Raw genomic sequence first — 16,838 nt, 5'->3', positions numbered from 1 at the left:
CCCAAATCGTAAATAGGGACATGTGTTCCATGTAGATTTAAATAGTCTTAAAAGTAGTTGAATACTCAGTTAATACAGTGAGTTGGATAGTGCATTTTACATATTTGGAATATATACTGTATTTAAAACTATTTTGTCATAATCCTATAGCTGGAGATCAGAGGAGATGCTGGAACATAGAAAACTTCTAATGCTGTCTGGTTGGGGACTTGCATTATGTAAAATTGAAATAATTTTTATTCTGAATTTTTGAAATGCCTATCTATGCATTAAGTCTTAGGCTTTTGGTGAAAAATATTTTAGGAGTAAAGTAGTAGACTAGTGGACTGTCATGGATTTGCATATGATAATATCAGGAAATTTTTCTTTTAATCATCTGAATTACATTAGCAATGCAGGTGTAAAAATTCTGCAATTATATTTTGCACATTCAAGAGAAAAAATTCATTGCAGGGTTATGCTTAGCATTGTAGGGATGAAGGCAAAAACCTTGTAAATGCCTATAAATTTGTGAAAACACTTAGTTTCTTTCTCTAGTGGCCTTTGTCAAACAAATCCACAGTGTGTATCTGCTAACTGATGTGTAATGAAAAAAGGTCATGCTTGGTCGTTGGCTTTATTCTCGGATTTTCTATTAGGAAGTTGTTGTTTTTTAAGAAAGGAGAAATGTTCTACATGAAAGTATTCACCCTAATATCAGGCAGAGAAAAAGGAGATAGTTCCACCAGAATTCCTGATTTCCTTCTAGAAATGGAGAGAAGATGCTGGTGGTTCAATTTAGCACTCCCTGAGAAGTGGTTACACAGTGAAAGTTTCCAGTGCCAAGCAATGTACAGCAATCCTTAGTTGTGATTGCTTTAATTCTTTTTTAAGAAGATACAAAGACCTTATGCTTGCATTAATACTTAGTAATTGCCTATTTCTATAGCCTTTCTTCTTATTTCTTGCTATTTGTCTACTTTTCGTGTGTATAGAACCAGATGTGCTCGTGGTATAAAAAGCAGTATATGCGTAAGACACACTTCCTTTCAGATGTGACCAAGCAAAATTATCTTGTGGTGATGCAGTCTACTTCTAACTAGGTAGATCTGCACAAAAAGAGAACTTGTGGCTGATTTGTGTGAACGTGTATGGAAGAAGTGATCAAAGTCTTAAGATTTTCAGCTGTCACTTCCTTTGCCAGCCATGATTCATTCTTAATGGATGGGTGTATGATAATATACATAAGTTCCATGGAAGACTGTTTAATCACTTCTAGTAATAGTATATCCAGCTTATTCATTGCAGAGATTATATGGTGCTGATTTAAAATTGGGGCTTAGAAGCGTAGTGCCTTATTTGTTACAGGATGGTAAAACTATTCTAAAAGTAGAATTGCAGGGGGCGGGGGGGATTTCCTGCAGATCTCCCTGACACAGAGTAAGCAAGTACTTTGGAAGCACTTTATTGGTTTAACTAGTCCTGAGAGAAGCCTGCATATCACTTGCTTTCTAGATAGATGATAGACATCAAGAGAGGTTTAAGTACCAGGAAACTTGGGTTGCAGTCTTTAGAGTAGGTAGGTAACGTGCTTTTCCGCTAACTTCAGAAATTCAAATTGTAGCTGCTTCTAGCTTTATTTGCAGGTTCCAAATCAAGCATCCAGAATATAATCAATCGATTGTAAGAAATTTAGATGATTTGTTTATCTTTGGATAGTAGCCAGGGTACAGACTGACTGAAGTGGGTTTTTTTAGGATGATATTTGAGAGGATTCATTCTCCTTAATTCTTTTGTGACTCAAAGAATTTTTGTCTAGAACAATGTGTACAGGAAATGGCACTCCATTAATTTAGCTGATTTTTCAGAAGAAAAAAAAATCTTAATGTGACACGTATACAGCTACAGCTTATAGATAACTTGGTCAACCTTTTTCTGCCATGGTAGCAGTTGAATGACTAGAGGCTGAATGGAGGCAGGTAGTGTTATGCCTGTGTGAATGTATATGCAGCTATTACATGTTCACCTTACAGCAGCTTTGAATAAGAACATGTGAAGATTGATTTCAATTTAGGCAGTTCTGTTCCAAAGCAGAACAACTTAACAAGCACTGTACTTGTGTGATACTTCTACTTTGAAAATGGAATACCATATTATTAATCATTGTCAGTTCTATATTCTGTTTTGGCCACTTGAGTGATAGAAGCATATGAAATAGCCCATTTTATTGCGTGATGGTCTTGGTGTTTATGCACTGGAGAGTCAGGACTTTGCAAGTAATACCTTGTGTTCTCAGTGAAGTTTGGCTGTATTCCTGGGAAGCATTGGCCTTATGGCATGTAACTTCTGAGCATGTGTTGCAATGCAAAGGGAAGGTAACTGAACCAGACTTTTTCTGGAAGAGAACAGGCTGCTGTCTGCAGGGTATTTCATCCAGTTCACAGTCTACTTCCAAGTTTTTCTGAGAGAGAGAATGGCTAGAAGCATACTGGAAAGGCAGGCTATGGATATGAATAGCTGTGTTCCACCATGCAAAGGCTATTTACCTGAAATGTAAAGAATGTTTTCCTGTTTACATGTAAACTTCTTCATAATGTCTCTGTTAAGTGATAGTATCTATATTTTAGTGTCTTAAGGAATGGGTGGTATTAACTGAGTAATCTGAGGACTTCTTCTATTTTCAAATTAGAAATTATGGAAAAATCGGGTGAAGAAGGAATGCCTGATCTTGCTCATGTTATTCGTATTTTAACTGCGGAGAATATCCCTAATTTACCACCAGGAGGTGGTTTAGCTGGCAAGTGAGTACAGTACTGGAATTTCTTCAACTGTTTAATTAACTGAAACAAATACTTCTGTTTAATTGTTTTAAAGCTTTCTTATTGTAATGGCTATACTCAAAGAAAAAAATTGGGGGTTATATTTTAAGCTAGTTTACCTTTTGCACTACTTAAACATTTCTGTCACCATTCCCATTCTGGAATGGTAAGAGGAAACTGATCATATTCTGGTACATAACATACTAGTTTACTATTTCCATATGACCATTTTAAAAAATAAAAATTATTTATTCTTGGCTCTTTATTGCTTTACGTTTGTTACATATTGGTAGTTCTTAACTGGAGTATCAAAATACCAGGTCAATTTTCCTGATATTGTATTCCATCCACCACCTAGTGTCCATTATAAGTTTGGGTCAATGCTTGTTTGCTCAGCAAACATTCTTATAAGAAAATTGTTTTTCTTTGTTTAGTCTTAAACTGAATGTTAGATAAGCAAGAATATTGAACTAGGAGATGCATTTTAAAACTTAATTGGAATAAACATTCAGAAATTACATTGGTTTTCTGGGGAGGCTGATGGGTGATGTTCTAACAACCTATAATTAAGGATTTTAATGAACAGAATTTAGGGTTGCATAAACAATTGTTAATCTAGAATTCCCCAGACAGCAGGACCTGTTGTTGTTCCCTGGCATGGGTCACGTTGCTTCTGGAATCTTTGTATTTTTCAAAATATGAAGTCCTGTCCTCTGAGCATTTGTGTATACATCTATTTTCACTGTGTGTACTTATTCATGAGTACTGTTTGCCATGATTATTTGTTTTTCTAGGCTTAAAAGTACCTGTACATTCTGGGCCTTTTTCTCCACTTGTGTACATTCCAGGCATTCAGAGAGATTGTGGTGTGCCTATTCTTCTTAGTGCCTCCCAACTGCTGAATGACTTGGTGTGTTTTGTTGTTTTGCTCATTAATAACTGTAACATGTACTGCTTCAATATTTTGGAACCTTTGCATATAAATTCATTTTAATTTGTTGTGACCCAGGTTGCTTTTTTAATGGGCTTATGTTCAGAATTTGCCTTTTGAAGCCTTTCTCTCCGTTTTGACTTTTAAAGTCCTGCTTTACAGAAAACTGACTTCAGGAGGTGTACCTGCAGCTTCTTTTAAGAGAATAACACACAATATTGAGTAATGTTTTCCTGACCTTCAAACTTAGGACAAAGACAGGCAGTGATGTATTTAGTTAACTTTACTTGCAGGATTGAGCTCCTGAATCGAAGCTTTGAAAAAGTATGACTACACAACCCAGACCACATACCCTGTAACTTAAAACTTTTGTCCTAACAACAGAATAGTCTTTGTCTTGAGATCTTGATCCTGTAATGTTACCAGGACATGAAGAATTCACACTTTGTCCTTCTGTATGAACTCCCAAGACATGGCTGAAACAGGTTGCAGAAAGAGCTTGTCTGTGGCTGACATCCTTGGGTTTAACACCAGTTATAGTTGCTCCTGGTTTTTAATATATCTGAGCTGTAGAAACGCAATGTGATGTTACCTTGACTAGTGCAAACCTCAGGAACCTCTGAAGTAGCTCCACTTCTACTGGCATTGTATATTTCCTTCAAGCGTCTCGCTTGTGTAGAAGCCTGTACTGGCTCATTCTTTGAGGCAGGAGATCTAAAAGGGTCAACTCTGCTGTGGTCACTTGATGGTGGTGTTTTATCCTTTAAAATCTTACTCTTCAAAGACTAGCTTCTGGCTTGACTCAGGTCCCCCTGTAACTTCAAATGCTGCCAAAAGAACGGTCACTTGTTGCTGAAGAAAACAAAAGTTCTGAGCCACCCTGTCACTTGGGTGTCAGTGCTTCCACTCAACATCCTGCCCCTGAATTTTCCCTTCAAAGGAAAGTACAAAGAAAGGTGCTGTTCAAAGAAAAAGTGAATTGCAAAGATAGGAAAATTCCCAAGGGCTTGAGTTTGAAGTCTAATTTAAACCCTCTGCAATGGCTATCTGCTGCTTCTATGGCAGCCTTGCTTGGACTGTCCAGGTGTTTTCTGTTACACTGGTGTGAGTTGCTATTGCTCTCCATGGCACAGACATTTGGTCAAAATTGTGCCATTCCACCTTCACTAAATGTGGAACTAAATGGAGAGAACTCTTTCCTGTATCATCTGCGTAAAGGTTCGGTTTCATTTTGCTGGGAAAATCTTCGGTCAGTGCTGATGGATCCCATGCTAGCTCAGCTGTGCAACTCTTTCAGAATTCTTATAACATTGTCTTTAACTGATGTGCCCTTGGAGAAGTTGTGTTCTTCAGTGCGCTCTTCATATTGGACATAATTTTTGAAAGTGTCACTACCAATTTAATTCTGAACTCCGTTCCAGGAGCTCATTCAGACACCCCAAAACCTTTGTGTGTGAACAAGCACAAATTACATATACACCAGTGTCTTGAGGCTTCAGGTTGTCAGGTGTATCTGTTGTGCCTTCTGCTTGTCTTGATGTGGTGTGTCTAGGTAAATACCAATTTCATCATCAATATATATTGCCTCTGAACACATGATAGCAGGATGTCTTTTCAGTGTTGTACATTAGTGGCTATCCTGAGACTTAATGCACTGTCCCCTGCATTCACTAGTCCACGAACCATCTCTGAGTTCTGAGTATTTTAGTAGATACTGTTTTAAGTGCTGGACCATGACTAGAAAAATATATTCTGATGCTGGACAGCACATACTGAGATCACTTGATTTATTGCTTTGTCTCAGAAGTCTGCCTACTTCTAACATTCCATTTGAAAACCAAACTCTTCTGGTTTGAATGTGCTTTTGCTTCCATGGTATGAACATAACTCGTCATACTAGATCAGACCAAGGATTGTTCTAGATCTGTATCCTGTCCTCAGGATAGCTGAAAGTACATGTCTAGGGAAGAATATAAAACCAGGAAAACATGTAAAATACTTCCCCTATTGCTACTTTCTTTTCAGCTTACAGCTGAGGTGCTTCCTGATCTTCTGGTAGTTTATGTACTTAGTGACTTAGAATTTCTTTGCCCATGAAGTTTAATATGTTCAGAAGGAGCCTTATCAAACTTTTAGCATCCTCAGTATTCTGGGGCAGAAAAGGTTCTGTTGCATCAAAAGTCATCGCTGTGTATTTTTGAGACATTTGCTGCTGTTTTCATCTGATGCCCTTGTGCTCTTTGTCTGGAAGAGTCAACAGTTGGTGCTTATCCACATTCTGTAAGACATAACTTTTTTTGTAGATCTTGGCCAATTCCAGACTTGAGTCTTCATGTAGCAGTTCTTTTTTATTGAAGCTGTCAAGCACTTTTATCATATTTTTTATACTTGTCTGAACTTTTCCCAGGTCTTACTGTGATTTGAAGATGCAGGGACATAACCTTTTTCTTCTCAGAAGTCTGTTTATACTTTGGGGTTGGTTTCTTAATAAGTTTTTGTGCTTATTTTGCCTGCCTGTGAAGGTGTGGCCTTATATGACATTGCCAGAAAAAAAAATCTAGCTAATGGCATTTGGATTTTAATATCTACAGTGTGAATAGACACTAGACAACACACCTCAGAGGTTTTATACTCTGGGCACTGCACTTCAGAAGTTCATAGGCAAGTAGTAACCTGTGCATATGTAATAAAAACGGGAAAAACCCCAACTGTCTTCAAGTTTCACATCCAGAAATAAGGCAAAAAAAGCAACTAACTTGAAGAATTTTGTTATAATAAGCAAAACATAAATTTAAATGTTACTCTTGGCAAAATCTGAGTATGCAGCTGAAACTTCTAAAGGTGTAAAGGGGTAAACCGTGGGGAGGGTAAGGTAAGGAAATATTTTTGCCTTGCTTACTCTTTACAAATCCTGACTTACCGGTAAATCCCCAGACATCATATTGAAAGGAAGTAGAGACACTGAGAGTGGACTTAATCTCTTTAAGAGGCAGGATTAAAAAAACATCTTAAACCCTTTGAAGTTATTACTGTGCTCAAACTTCTTAAGTTCTCAATGTTTTGAAATACTTTTGTGCTTAATTTTTTTAAAACTTCTCTTTTTAGGCGTAATATTATTGAAGCTGTGTATAGTAGGCTGAATCCACACAGAGAGAATGAGGGGGTAAGTTCCCATTTTGATTGCTACACCTCTTTGTTAATGAGAATGTCAAAGTAGTGTTGTACATTAAGCAAAAGTTTACATCACTGCCAATAAAGTATTAGAAACACAAAATATTTATTGTAGCTTACTGTTCATTTTGACCTTGTTTTGGATGGATCTGATGCAGAACTTCATCCACAAAAAAAGACAGCAAACTAATACCCAATTCTGAAAGACTGCTTAAACATTTAATTGACTACTGCTTTTTTGGTCAAACCTGTGACTCAACAATGCAAGGTTTTTCTAAATTATAGTTTATTACTGTAAAAAAAATATGGTCAGCATATTCATTACTTAACTAGCTATTATGTCTACTGTTGAGATTTAGTAGAAGAGGGGGCAAACACAAGTGTGAAAGACCTTGGTACACTGAATGTAAAAGCTGATAAGACTAGTATTTTTTAGAGTTTACACTGTCTTTAAATATCCCATGTGCAGTAGTCTGAGGACGGTGTAAAGTGACTTTTAATTTACTTCAGTTCTGATTTCTAAAATGGCTTACATTCTTCTGCCCAGTTTCTAAACGTTGAATTTTAAATAGTGTGTTGAAATATGGTTTACTGTAACCTTAAACCTGCTTATTAGATTCTTCTTAATTTTAGTATAAAGACTAATAACTGGTGTTCATATCGGTTGCAGTTAAATTTTTAAAAAAACCAAACCATCACTGCTTGTACACATGTTGTCATTTCCTGTAGTTTGTGAACTAATCTGTGAAGGTACCATTCATCTTCTAGTAAATCCTTTGTCATGTTTTTTCTTTTCTGAGATGGCTACAAGGTCCTCAGCCAGGTAGTCATTGCAATGACTGGTGTTGGGGAGATGTCAACTTTTATTTTAAATACTTTGAAATGACCAATTGTGTGCCTTGAAATTGTGAAGATGCAGTCTCACCACAATTATTACTGTGTTTTTCCCACTGTCATCTTCTCTGGGCTGCCTGTATTTGGTTTATTCTTTTAAGTTAGACAGCTTGTATAGGTGGAAGAGACCACTATTTTATTAGAGTACAAATAGAGAAGAAATATCTAACTCTTTTATTGTTTAGGATCTGCTCCTCTTTTTAGTTCAACAATAATACAATATACACTTTTCATTTAACTTTCAACAAATTGTGCAATAGTACCCCAAAACAAGCTAGACAAAACTTTCCTCTTTTCAGCTTCTTTAGTCCTTCAGGAAACTCTGCACCTCTGTCAGCCTGCTACTGCTTTTCATATTTAGCCATAATTTTGTTCCTGCTTTTGGGGTAAAGTTATTGGTGAAAGTGGTTTATTTGAAGATTATGGCATAGGTTTTATAAGTTGGTTGGTCTTTTTAAGAAAAAAAAGTTTGTCAGTGGTAACTTTCTAGAAATATCAGATGCCATAGTTGCATTTATGATCCGTCTTTCCTAAGCCCAAATTTACTTTTCAGTTGCCATGCAAGCTTGCTGAAAGTCCTGACATATAGTACACCATCCTTTTGTGTATTGGCTACTTCTGTGAAAATCTTGTACATCATCCATTATAATTTAATAAAACAAGGTAACTGAATTAAATAAACAAGTTATTTATAAAAGAATATAGCCCTTCTTACAATTAATAGCTTTGACCCTTTATTGCCACTAGAATCCCTGGGCAGTTGTTTTGAGTCCTTTTAATTTGGCTTCTTTAATATGAAGCGTGAGCAGTGCGCTCAAGTCTGCCTTGTAAGCTGTACCTTCTGTCGACATTTAGTGCAAATCTCGATAATGATGTGTTTTAAATACACTGGATTAAATTGTAGTTTGATCGTGTGGTAAGATGTCATTTGCCAGTCAGTACCTTTTGCTTTCCATCCAAAGTGATTCTGATGCAGAACAGTTTGAGAGGAGGATGCACCATAGATGTGATTCCTGTTTGCACTTTCCTAGCAAGTAGGAATTGTTGTCTTACTGTCCTTGAAGTGGATGAATGTAGTGGGCCTCATCTCTGAGGTGATGAAAACATTACTTCCTTGCTAGCCTTACTCAGTTGCAGGTATATATGTGGTGATCTTAGTCTTTTCAACTGAATACTTTAGTGCATGAGTGGGGAAAAGGGAAGGAAGCTGTTCAGTTACTCAACATCAGACTCTCCACGATGTCTACACACTGTGATAATGTTGCTAAACATCTCGCATTAAAACAGGAAGCACAGGTACGAAGGAAACACAGTACATCCCAATGATGACACTTCCAAGGGAGACCAAAATCTAACTAATAATGCCCCTGTTCCAAAGTAGTATCAAGCAAGAGCAGGTCTTCATACTAAAAATTACGAGCTGCAGGCATAAATGCTGAGTCTGCAGAGCGTGAAGGTGCACTGACTTGCACTTGAGAATCTTTCCCTGTGTGTAGCTAACAGTGAACACGTGGCTGTTAGCACGTGGGTGTAAGTACCAGCAGCATTTGGCACAACTAGACAGTCTGCCTGTGACAGTCATCTTCATCTGATGATTTTATATAAGGCTAGAACCATTTTTCTACCTTGACAAAAAATAATGTAATTAATTAATGTAAAAATACTAATACATGAGTAAAAAAATTAAAAAACACAAAACCTCCAACCAGATTAACTTTTGCAGTTGAGAGCATGACTTCCTTCTAAAGACTATACTTTTTAGCATTGAACAACTTTAGCTACCCTGGCTTACTGTGAACTGGATCATAATAGCTTTGCAAATAAATTCTTAGAAAGTATGTAAATCAAAACCAAGGTGGTATCTTTTTCTAGATTAACTTCATTTTACTCAGCACTGTACAGATTCCAGTTAGTGTTGTGTTTAGAATTTTTTTTGTCATCTGAGCTAGTGATTGTGGAATAACTTCTTCCAGTTCTTCACACGTGCATCTTCTGAGAATCTTTAACATATAGCCTAAGTAAGGATATGTTGTGTAGAGTGAGAAACTGAGGAGTGAAAGAATCCTTACTACAGCAGTATTCAGAGATCACTAGTGTGGCTTCAGGGTATAGCAGTTGTAAGTTGTTTTTTTAGGAATCTCAGCAGAGTACAAGTATTTTGTAAATCTGGGGCTGGAGAGAGCCCTGCATTGGGCTCACAAAGAGCAACTCTGCCAGTGTTTCAGCAGAGGGACTTTTGCTATAAATGTGGTGGCTTGTGCCTTTAAAGGTGTGAGTGAAATCATAGAAATCTGTTGTCTGCTGGGACTTGGTAGTTTCAGATCTTTAAAGGGATTTTAAAAGAACTTCTTTGTAGCTAAATAATTGTTACTACTGTAATGTCACAATACCACCAAGTCAGTGTTCTAGTTACCATGTTAAAGTATTACTCTTTCTCTAATGGCTCTATTTCTTCAACTATTTTTTATGTGCTCCTACGAATACAAGGCTACTATCCAATTAGGCTACTTGGGTGTATACTTATCCTTAAACATAAGGAACAATGTTAAAATTACAGTGGCTGTGTTAATAGTTTCAGTGGTATTTGTTTGAAGCTGCATTTGAGTATCTTGTTTGAAACCAATCATGCTTCTCTCTTGCTTTTACTAATATTATACTCTGGCACTTTGCTGTATCAAATCATGTGTCATTAAGGGCTGCCACAGATAATTTTAACAATGTAAATGGACAAAACTCTTACACCCTTAAACATTGTAAATCCTGTAGTAGCCCTTTTTATATACATAATTTAACAGAGCAGAACTTGTGTAAAAATTGTGAATGCTTATGTTAAATATAGCTAGCAAAAATTTATTCTTGTTTTTTATGGTCAGTAACACCAAGTTGAATTAGAACATGAAAGAAGCCAAATGCTAACCTGCACAATAATCACTGTTTTCAGGCACCTGTTCTAGTCACACATCATTAGAGAGAAATCTGTGTTACAGTGTATAGTATATAGAAGGGGCAGTTTCTGTCCTACTGTTCGTGAGGTTTCTTGTCTGCTAGCACTGAGGGAGATGAGGGAAGCACAAAATAGCCTGCCATCAAACTGGGTGCAAAGCAGGATGTGAGTTTGAATACCAAACACTAACAGCACTGTTGCTTCGACTCCTGCTAGCATTTGAATTGTTTAGGGGTCTCAGAACTGCTATTATATTGCTTATTGCTTTTAGTCTTCAGTGTGGTGTGGGAGCAAAAGTATTCACTTCAACCTGCCAAAAGAATTTTTTAAGATTTGAATATTGTGAAATGTGGAGATTCAGGGTGTATATTTGCTATTGTCAACCTCAGAGCAACACTAATAGGCTGGAGGAACTATGGAATTTAGATGTTTGCTGAACTTTAAAAAAACTGGAATTCTTCAGTTATGCTGCCTTGTTTAATATTAGCTAGATAAATACAGATAGTACTTTTTGTCAAAGCCTAAGAAATAGGATACATCTGTAGCCTCATCTTGATGCCCCGAGTTTTCCCTGACTTTGTTTTAATGCCTCATGAGCACAGTCCCGCTTCATTCATTAAAACTGTCTCCTTTAACTTGCTTCTTCTCACTGGGCTCTTGAAGAGCTATCTGAATATGAAAATGCTAGTACATGGGAGTCAAAACATCTCAAACTAAGACCAGCAAACCACAGTGGAAGTATGTCTCTATGCAACAAATTAAGCTTAGAGGGATAGCCTTATATGCACTGACATTCATTTTTGTGCTAAAATTGTCCCCTTTTTGACTTAGACTATACTAATGAGTCTTGGAGCTTCTATTCCAGGAACATTACAGCATCCAAAACCCTACTGAACCCAAGATATTGTCTTAATGTTGCTATTAAGCTTGTAAATGAGTGACTGCAATACTAGTAGTTTATGAAGCTTTTGGACTAGATGACAATAAAATGAAGTCAGCATGAGAAAAAGGCAGTCTGGATTTTGCCTCTAATGTATTGCAAAACCTGCCAGCTTCCAGAGATTCAGTTCCATTTGTCTAGCTTGATAACTTGCTAGATATTAATAATTTAAAATGTGCTATTCCCTTAAAGCAACAGTACTGCTTTAGCACTTAGTTAAAATACCCAGTATCAGTCTCAGCACTGTAATAGATGTGCAAGTCTGTCACAAAAAACCACCCAATTTTTCTCAACTGAATGCTTGTAGCCAGATAGGTGGCTTGCAGATGAGACCTCCATTCCTTAATCAGTGCTTACTACTCAAGTTTTGTGCTGTAGGTTGCTAGATTTTAATTTGAATTAGCTGTTATACCTGTTACTTTGTCTAGCCAACATGCACATCTGCCAAACACAGTGTCTTCTGTTGTTCAGCCACCACCACTCCTGGTGCTGGTAGGTAGCTGCACATTTCTTTCACGGCAGCATCATGCATGCAAAGATCAGTCTTTAATGTAGAGGGATTGTTTCCTAAAACATTTGAGTGTTTATTTTGATGTGATGCTTCAACTAAACTGCTAGTACTAGTTATCTGTTCGCTTTAGTAAGTTTTTCATGGGACTTTGTTGCTATTGGCTGTGCAGAAATTCACAATTAAAGATATTGACCTGATGGCTAAAGAAGCTTACATTTTTCGTATTTGTCACTGACCACAGTTGTGGGGGAATATCGACTATATTCATCAAAAGCCAATTTGAACCAAGGTGGAGTTAATTGGGAGGAGGTACCATGTTGAAACTGTCTGGCTCAAAATAAATTGAAATTATTAAAAATGCTGTTGCAATAGGTATCATTTGTTAAATTATGTTGCATAAAATAGGACAGTATCATCCATGTTCGTCTAAGATGTGTGTTGCTAATAAGGTGGTTTAGATTCAAATAGAGCAAAGCTGATGTTTTTAATTCAGAAAAATTGTGTTGTTTCTTTTTTTTTTTAATGTCGTTAGAAAATATCCTAGTTTAACTCCTGATTTTTTTGGGGTCTTGAATCTTAAAAAAAGGACCCTGGCGAAGCGGAGGAAAGTGGAACACAGGGAAAATTGGTGGAAGCGCTCAGGCAAATGAGAATTAATCATAGGGGGAACTACCGCCACCTTCTGGAAGAGATGCTGAGTAGTTACAGGCTAGCTAAGATGCAGGGAGAAGAGTGCACTGCTGAATCAGCTGCAGCATCTACTTCAGATACACATGCTGGACCCAGTGACCCCGTACCAGGCACCCACACAGAATCTGGGAATCACCTTGCTGAAATACAGAGCTCAAACGAAGATTGAGGGATGAATGAGATGAGCGATAAACAGACATAATGTTTTACATAGTGGATTTAACGCTTCGCTTCACTTGGCGTCTTTTCCTTTGTTTATATCTCAACATTTGTCACATCTCTCCTAGAAATATGTTTGTTTTTACTTTAGTTATTTGTACAGATTGTTTATACAAAGCTCTTTTTTCCTTAGAAGTTCAGCTACTATAGTACATTATAGTAATTGCATCTTATGTTGTGTAGCAAGCAGTTAACTTCTCATTTGGGATTTTGATTCTTTTTTTTAAATCCTGTGACACCAACAATAGGAATCTAACATGTTAATGCAAAAATAAATTTTAACCTTTTCTTTTAAGTGGCTTCTTAAATAATAATTTTGATGGTATACATTTGCTAATTGTAAAGTAATTCACATTTTAATCGTATCTTTTGTGCAAATTAATTGAATTATACAAATTCTTCAGACTTTTTTCCCCAGCATCATATACTGCATGTTTGTATTTGAATTGTGTATAGTTTATATTACAAACTAAATTACAAAAGCTATTACATTTTAGGTTGTCACTTATTCTTCATGAAATGTGTTTGACTTTTTTTTCCAATTTAGATTGTATCCACTGTTCATCATAAATATCTATTTTCTAGATGACTGTATTATTACTTCCCAGGTTGTAGCATAACATATATCCAGAAATGAAAATGTACTTAGATTTAGTAACTAGTGTCAAGTTCTAAGAATTTGTGTTTAAGTCAAAATAAAGAATATGCTGTGGAATAATATCTGTATGCATATGGACTCTTTTAAGCAAGTAATAAACTTCCTTTGAAATGTTATCATTCTGACATGACTTGAAACTTTTCAGAGCTTCTGATATTAACTCATGATGTTCATTAATTTCTACAAATATTTGAGTAATTTTGGGTTTGGCACATTCATCATAATCCTGTATTTGGCAACATGTCTCAGGCTCAAGTTAAACAGCCATATAAATGAAAACCTGGCTGTTCTACCTAAGTTTACCTTCTACCCAATCTTTTCCATGTCTTCTGGTGTATGATATGTGTATGTACATGCATTTGGGTAGATCACTGATAATACTGGGAATTTACAGTGGTGGTAACTAATCTGCTAATAAGTTAAATCTGGAATTCTTCTGTCAGTGGTCAATTCATAATATAACACTTGCACAAAAATATCATTGTTCAAAAATAGGTACAAATTTCACTGCCTTAATGAAAAAGAGCCTGCGGGAATTTCTTGTGGACCAGGAATACCTGAAGAGCTGAGTTCCTTAGTATTTTATAGATTTTTTTTTTTTTTTGTGGTCCGTAGACGTAGTATCTATTGATATCTATGACTTAGTGCAATTTTAGATAATATTTGGTTTTAAGGCTTTATGCTATAATAGCTTTACTGGATTCATGTTTCGTAAAAGTAAATTCCTTCATGAAGCTGAAGAACAGAGAATGTTTGTGTATGGAAGTGAGCAGGTATGGGGGGAAAAAAAGGAAAATGTCATCTGTCTTGCACTAGTATTCTGCTTAATTATGCCACTGAAATCCAAAGTGCAACAAAATGTTTTCATTTGTACTGGTGAGTAGTAATATTTCTCCTCTTCTTTCCCTGTAGGGTGCTGGAGATCTAGAAGATCCGTGGTAGCCTTACAAATCTACTAAAATGCTTTTGATTCTGAAAGGGGGAAAAAAAAAACACAAAACTTTTAAATCTGTTTTCTTCAATACAAGGGAAATATTCTGGTGGATTTCCAACATTTTGTGAAATGGGCAGAAAGATATTAGAATTTTCCATCATTTGTTCATTTTTGTGTTCTCTGATATTGCCACTCTTAGCATTGCCTGTACTACAGTATTTTTACCAGCCTCAGGCATACTGATTACATCTGTAAAGAACTGTGGCCCTAAGAAGGAAGGAAGGAAGGAATGATTCTCTCAGCAGATCGGTGTACGTACCTCAGGTGCGTGGGATTGTAGGTGTGCTCTGAAGATACACTATGGCTAAATGAAATGTGGAACACCCAAGCATGAGAGTACAAGTCATTGTTTGAGACGTTACTTATTTCACTTTACCGAGTTGGAAGGCTTTGCAGCTCTGTGGCTTGGAAGTAATTTCAATTGGGCAATACGCTATCAGATGTGTAATTTTTTTTTGTTTTTAATTTTCCAGTTTTACCTGTATTACCAGACCGTTAGGTTTCCCTGCGGTGTCCAAATTGTGATATGTTGCCTACTGCTTGCTTGAAGATACGTGTATTTGGCAATAATATATGAAGATTCTAGGCATCTAAAAACAGTAAGAATTTTACGCATGTGTACAACACACCCTTAAACTCTTGCTAGAGAAAAATCTTTTAAAACCAAACTGATGAATTTATAGTTAGTAGTGACTTGCTTTGACATCTCTCACAGCTGCAGGTTTTTTTAAAAAATGCTGAAAATTTGCCTTTATTATAATGTAAATTGTGATTATTTTTTTGTTCTATATGTGGTTTTCTATAGTTTTTGATTTTTTTCAGCTTAAGATACAGACAAAAGTCTTGTGTAATATGGGTATAATTTTTAATTGTTTGCATTATTTTCAAATTTCAAATTATCACTTTGAGATTACTATAAATACACTTAAAATTATCTATTTTAAATTAAGAAAATATTAGAGATATTTTCATGGGTTCAATGACCTTTCATTTTATAAGCAATGGGCATGGTACAGAGTGGCTGTCATGTAAGGTACTTGAAGATTCTTAGTTTAATTCTATTTTTGCAATAACCTTGACTTTTTTTTCTGACTTCTTTGAGTTGTGCATGTAATGAGTCCAGTAAATGCTGAAAATGGGGAAGAGTAAAGTATTTATCTAAAATAAAAGCTATTGGGGAGGGGAAACAATGAATGTATCCATCTGTACATGATTTACATGCTGTGGATGCCTTGTAAACATTTTCCTATTTGTTTAAACTGTGTTTCAGCGAGGATGTAATTGCCCTTGTGTGTAGTTTTAAGCTAATGACAGTCATCAACTGGTTTTGTGTCAAATGGAATTCATGGTATTTTTCTGTAACTTTATCCCCATGGTGAGTCTGTAAAAACCACATGCTCTTTCATACTGGTGCCGAAGGCCAGCTTTCCCAATCATTTTGATTCACTGTGTATCTGATTTATTTTTTTTTTTGGTCTAGAGAAGATTATTGCCACAGTATATTTTATTTATTCATTAGATTTTAGCCTTGTAAGTTAAAGTGTTCTAAATGATGATGTTAACAGGTATTTGTCCCTTTACTGGTTTTTTTGGGGTTGTTAAAAGATAGGGAATGAAGAATGCAAAATGGTTTATTGTTCAGACTGTCCGCTCTGGTCCAACCCTGTACTGATAGTACCTTCCCAGTATGATATTGTGATGTTTCATACAATACAGTGAACATAACCAACTTGTTATCTTCAATAAAGGATTGCTAAAACAGTGTGATAATGCTTTATATTTTCTTGAGAAGGATTTATCAAGAAGATGCAAGTGTTCTGTATAAAAAGATAATCAAATAGGATTGAAGAGGTGTCTCTTAGTGATGGATTTGTTTGTTCTATAGGAAACATGGCTCTCTTTTTCTCAGTAAGCCAGAAGTCTCAAAGTAGTCTTCTCTGTGGGAGATGGAAGAGCACAAACAACATGTAGAGCTCTGAGGGAAAATCCATCCCAAGTTCAGCTGGAATGAATCTTATTCCAGCTGCAGGAAAGCATTCATTTAAAGTCTAAAAATTCAGCTTAAACTTGACTTTGTAGTCAACTCCT

The 16,838-nt window shown here is 36.2% G+C and overlaps 1 protein-coding gene across 10 annotated transcripts in view; it reads left to right on the top strand.

Annotated features, from left to right (window-relative positions):
* The window catches only part of PPM1B (protein phosphatase, Mg2+/Mn2+ dependent 1B), a 63,688-nt gene extending 47,174 nt beyond the window's left edge, over positions 1–16,514 (top strand). For 5 of the 10 annotated variants that reach the window (XM_075749093.1, XM_075749092.1, XM_075749091.1 and 2 more), the window contains 3 exons: positions 2,669–2,780; positions 6,835–6,892; positions 12,776–13,816. In XM_075749093.1, the coding sequence (XP_075605208.1) occupies positions 2,669–2,780; positions 6,835–6,892; positions 12,776–13,048 (443 nt within the window). In that variant the 3' untranslated portion in view covers positions 13,049–13,816. Of the gene's footprint in view, positions 1–2,668; positions 2,781–6,834; positions 6,893–12,721; positions 12,749–12,775; positions 13,817–14,668 lie in introns of those variants that run through there. The other 5 variants (XM_075749096.1, XM_075749094.1, XM_075749097.1 and 2 more) reach the window with 2 other exon arrangements.
* The last annotated feature ends 324 nt before the right edge of the window (positions 16,515–16,838 follow it).

The sequence above is a fragment of the Balearica regulorum genome, chromosome 3 (assembly GCF_011004875.1).
Source record: "Balearica regulorum gibbericeps isolate bBalReg1 chromosome 3, bBalReg1.pri, whole genome shotgun sequence".
Taxonomy (NCBI): Eukaryota; Metazoa; Chordata; class Aves; order Gruiformes; family Gruidae; genus Balearica; species Balearica regulorum.
This window is presented reverse-complemented; position numbering and strand designations above follow the sequence as displayed.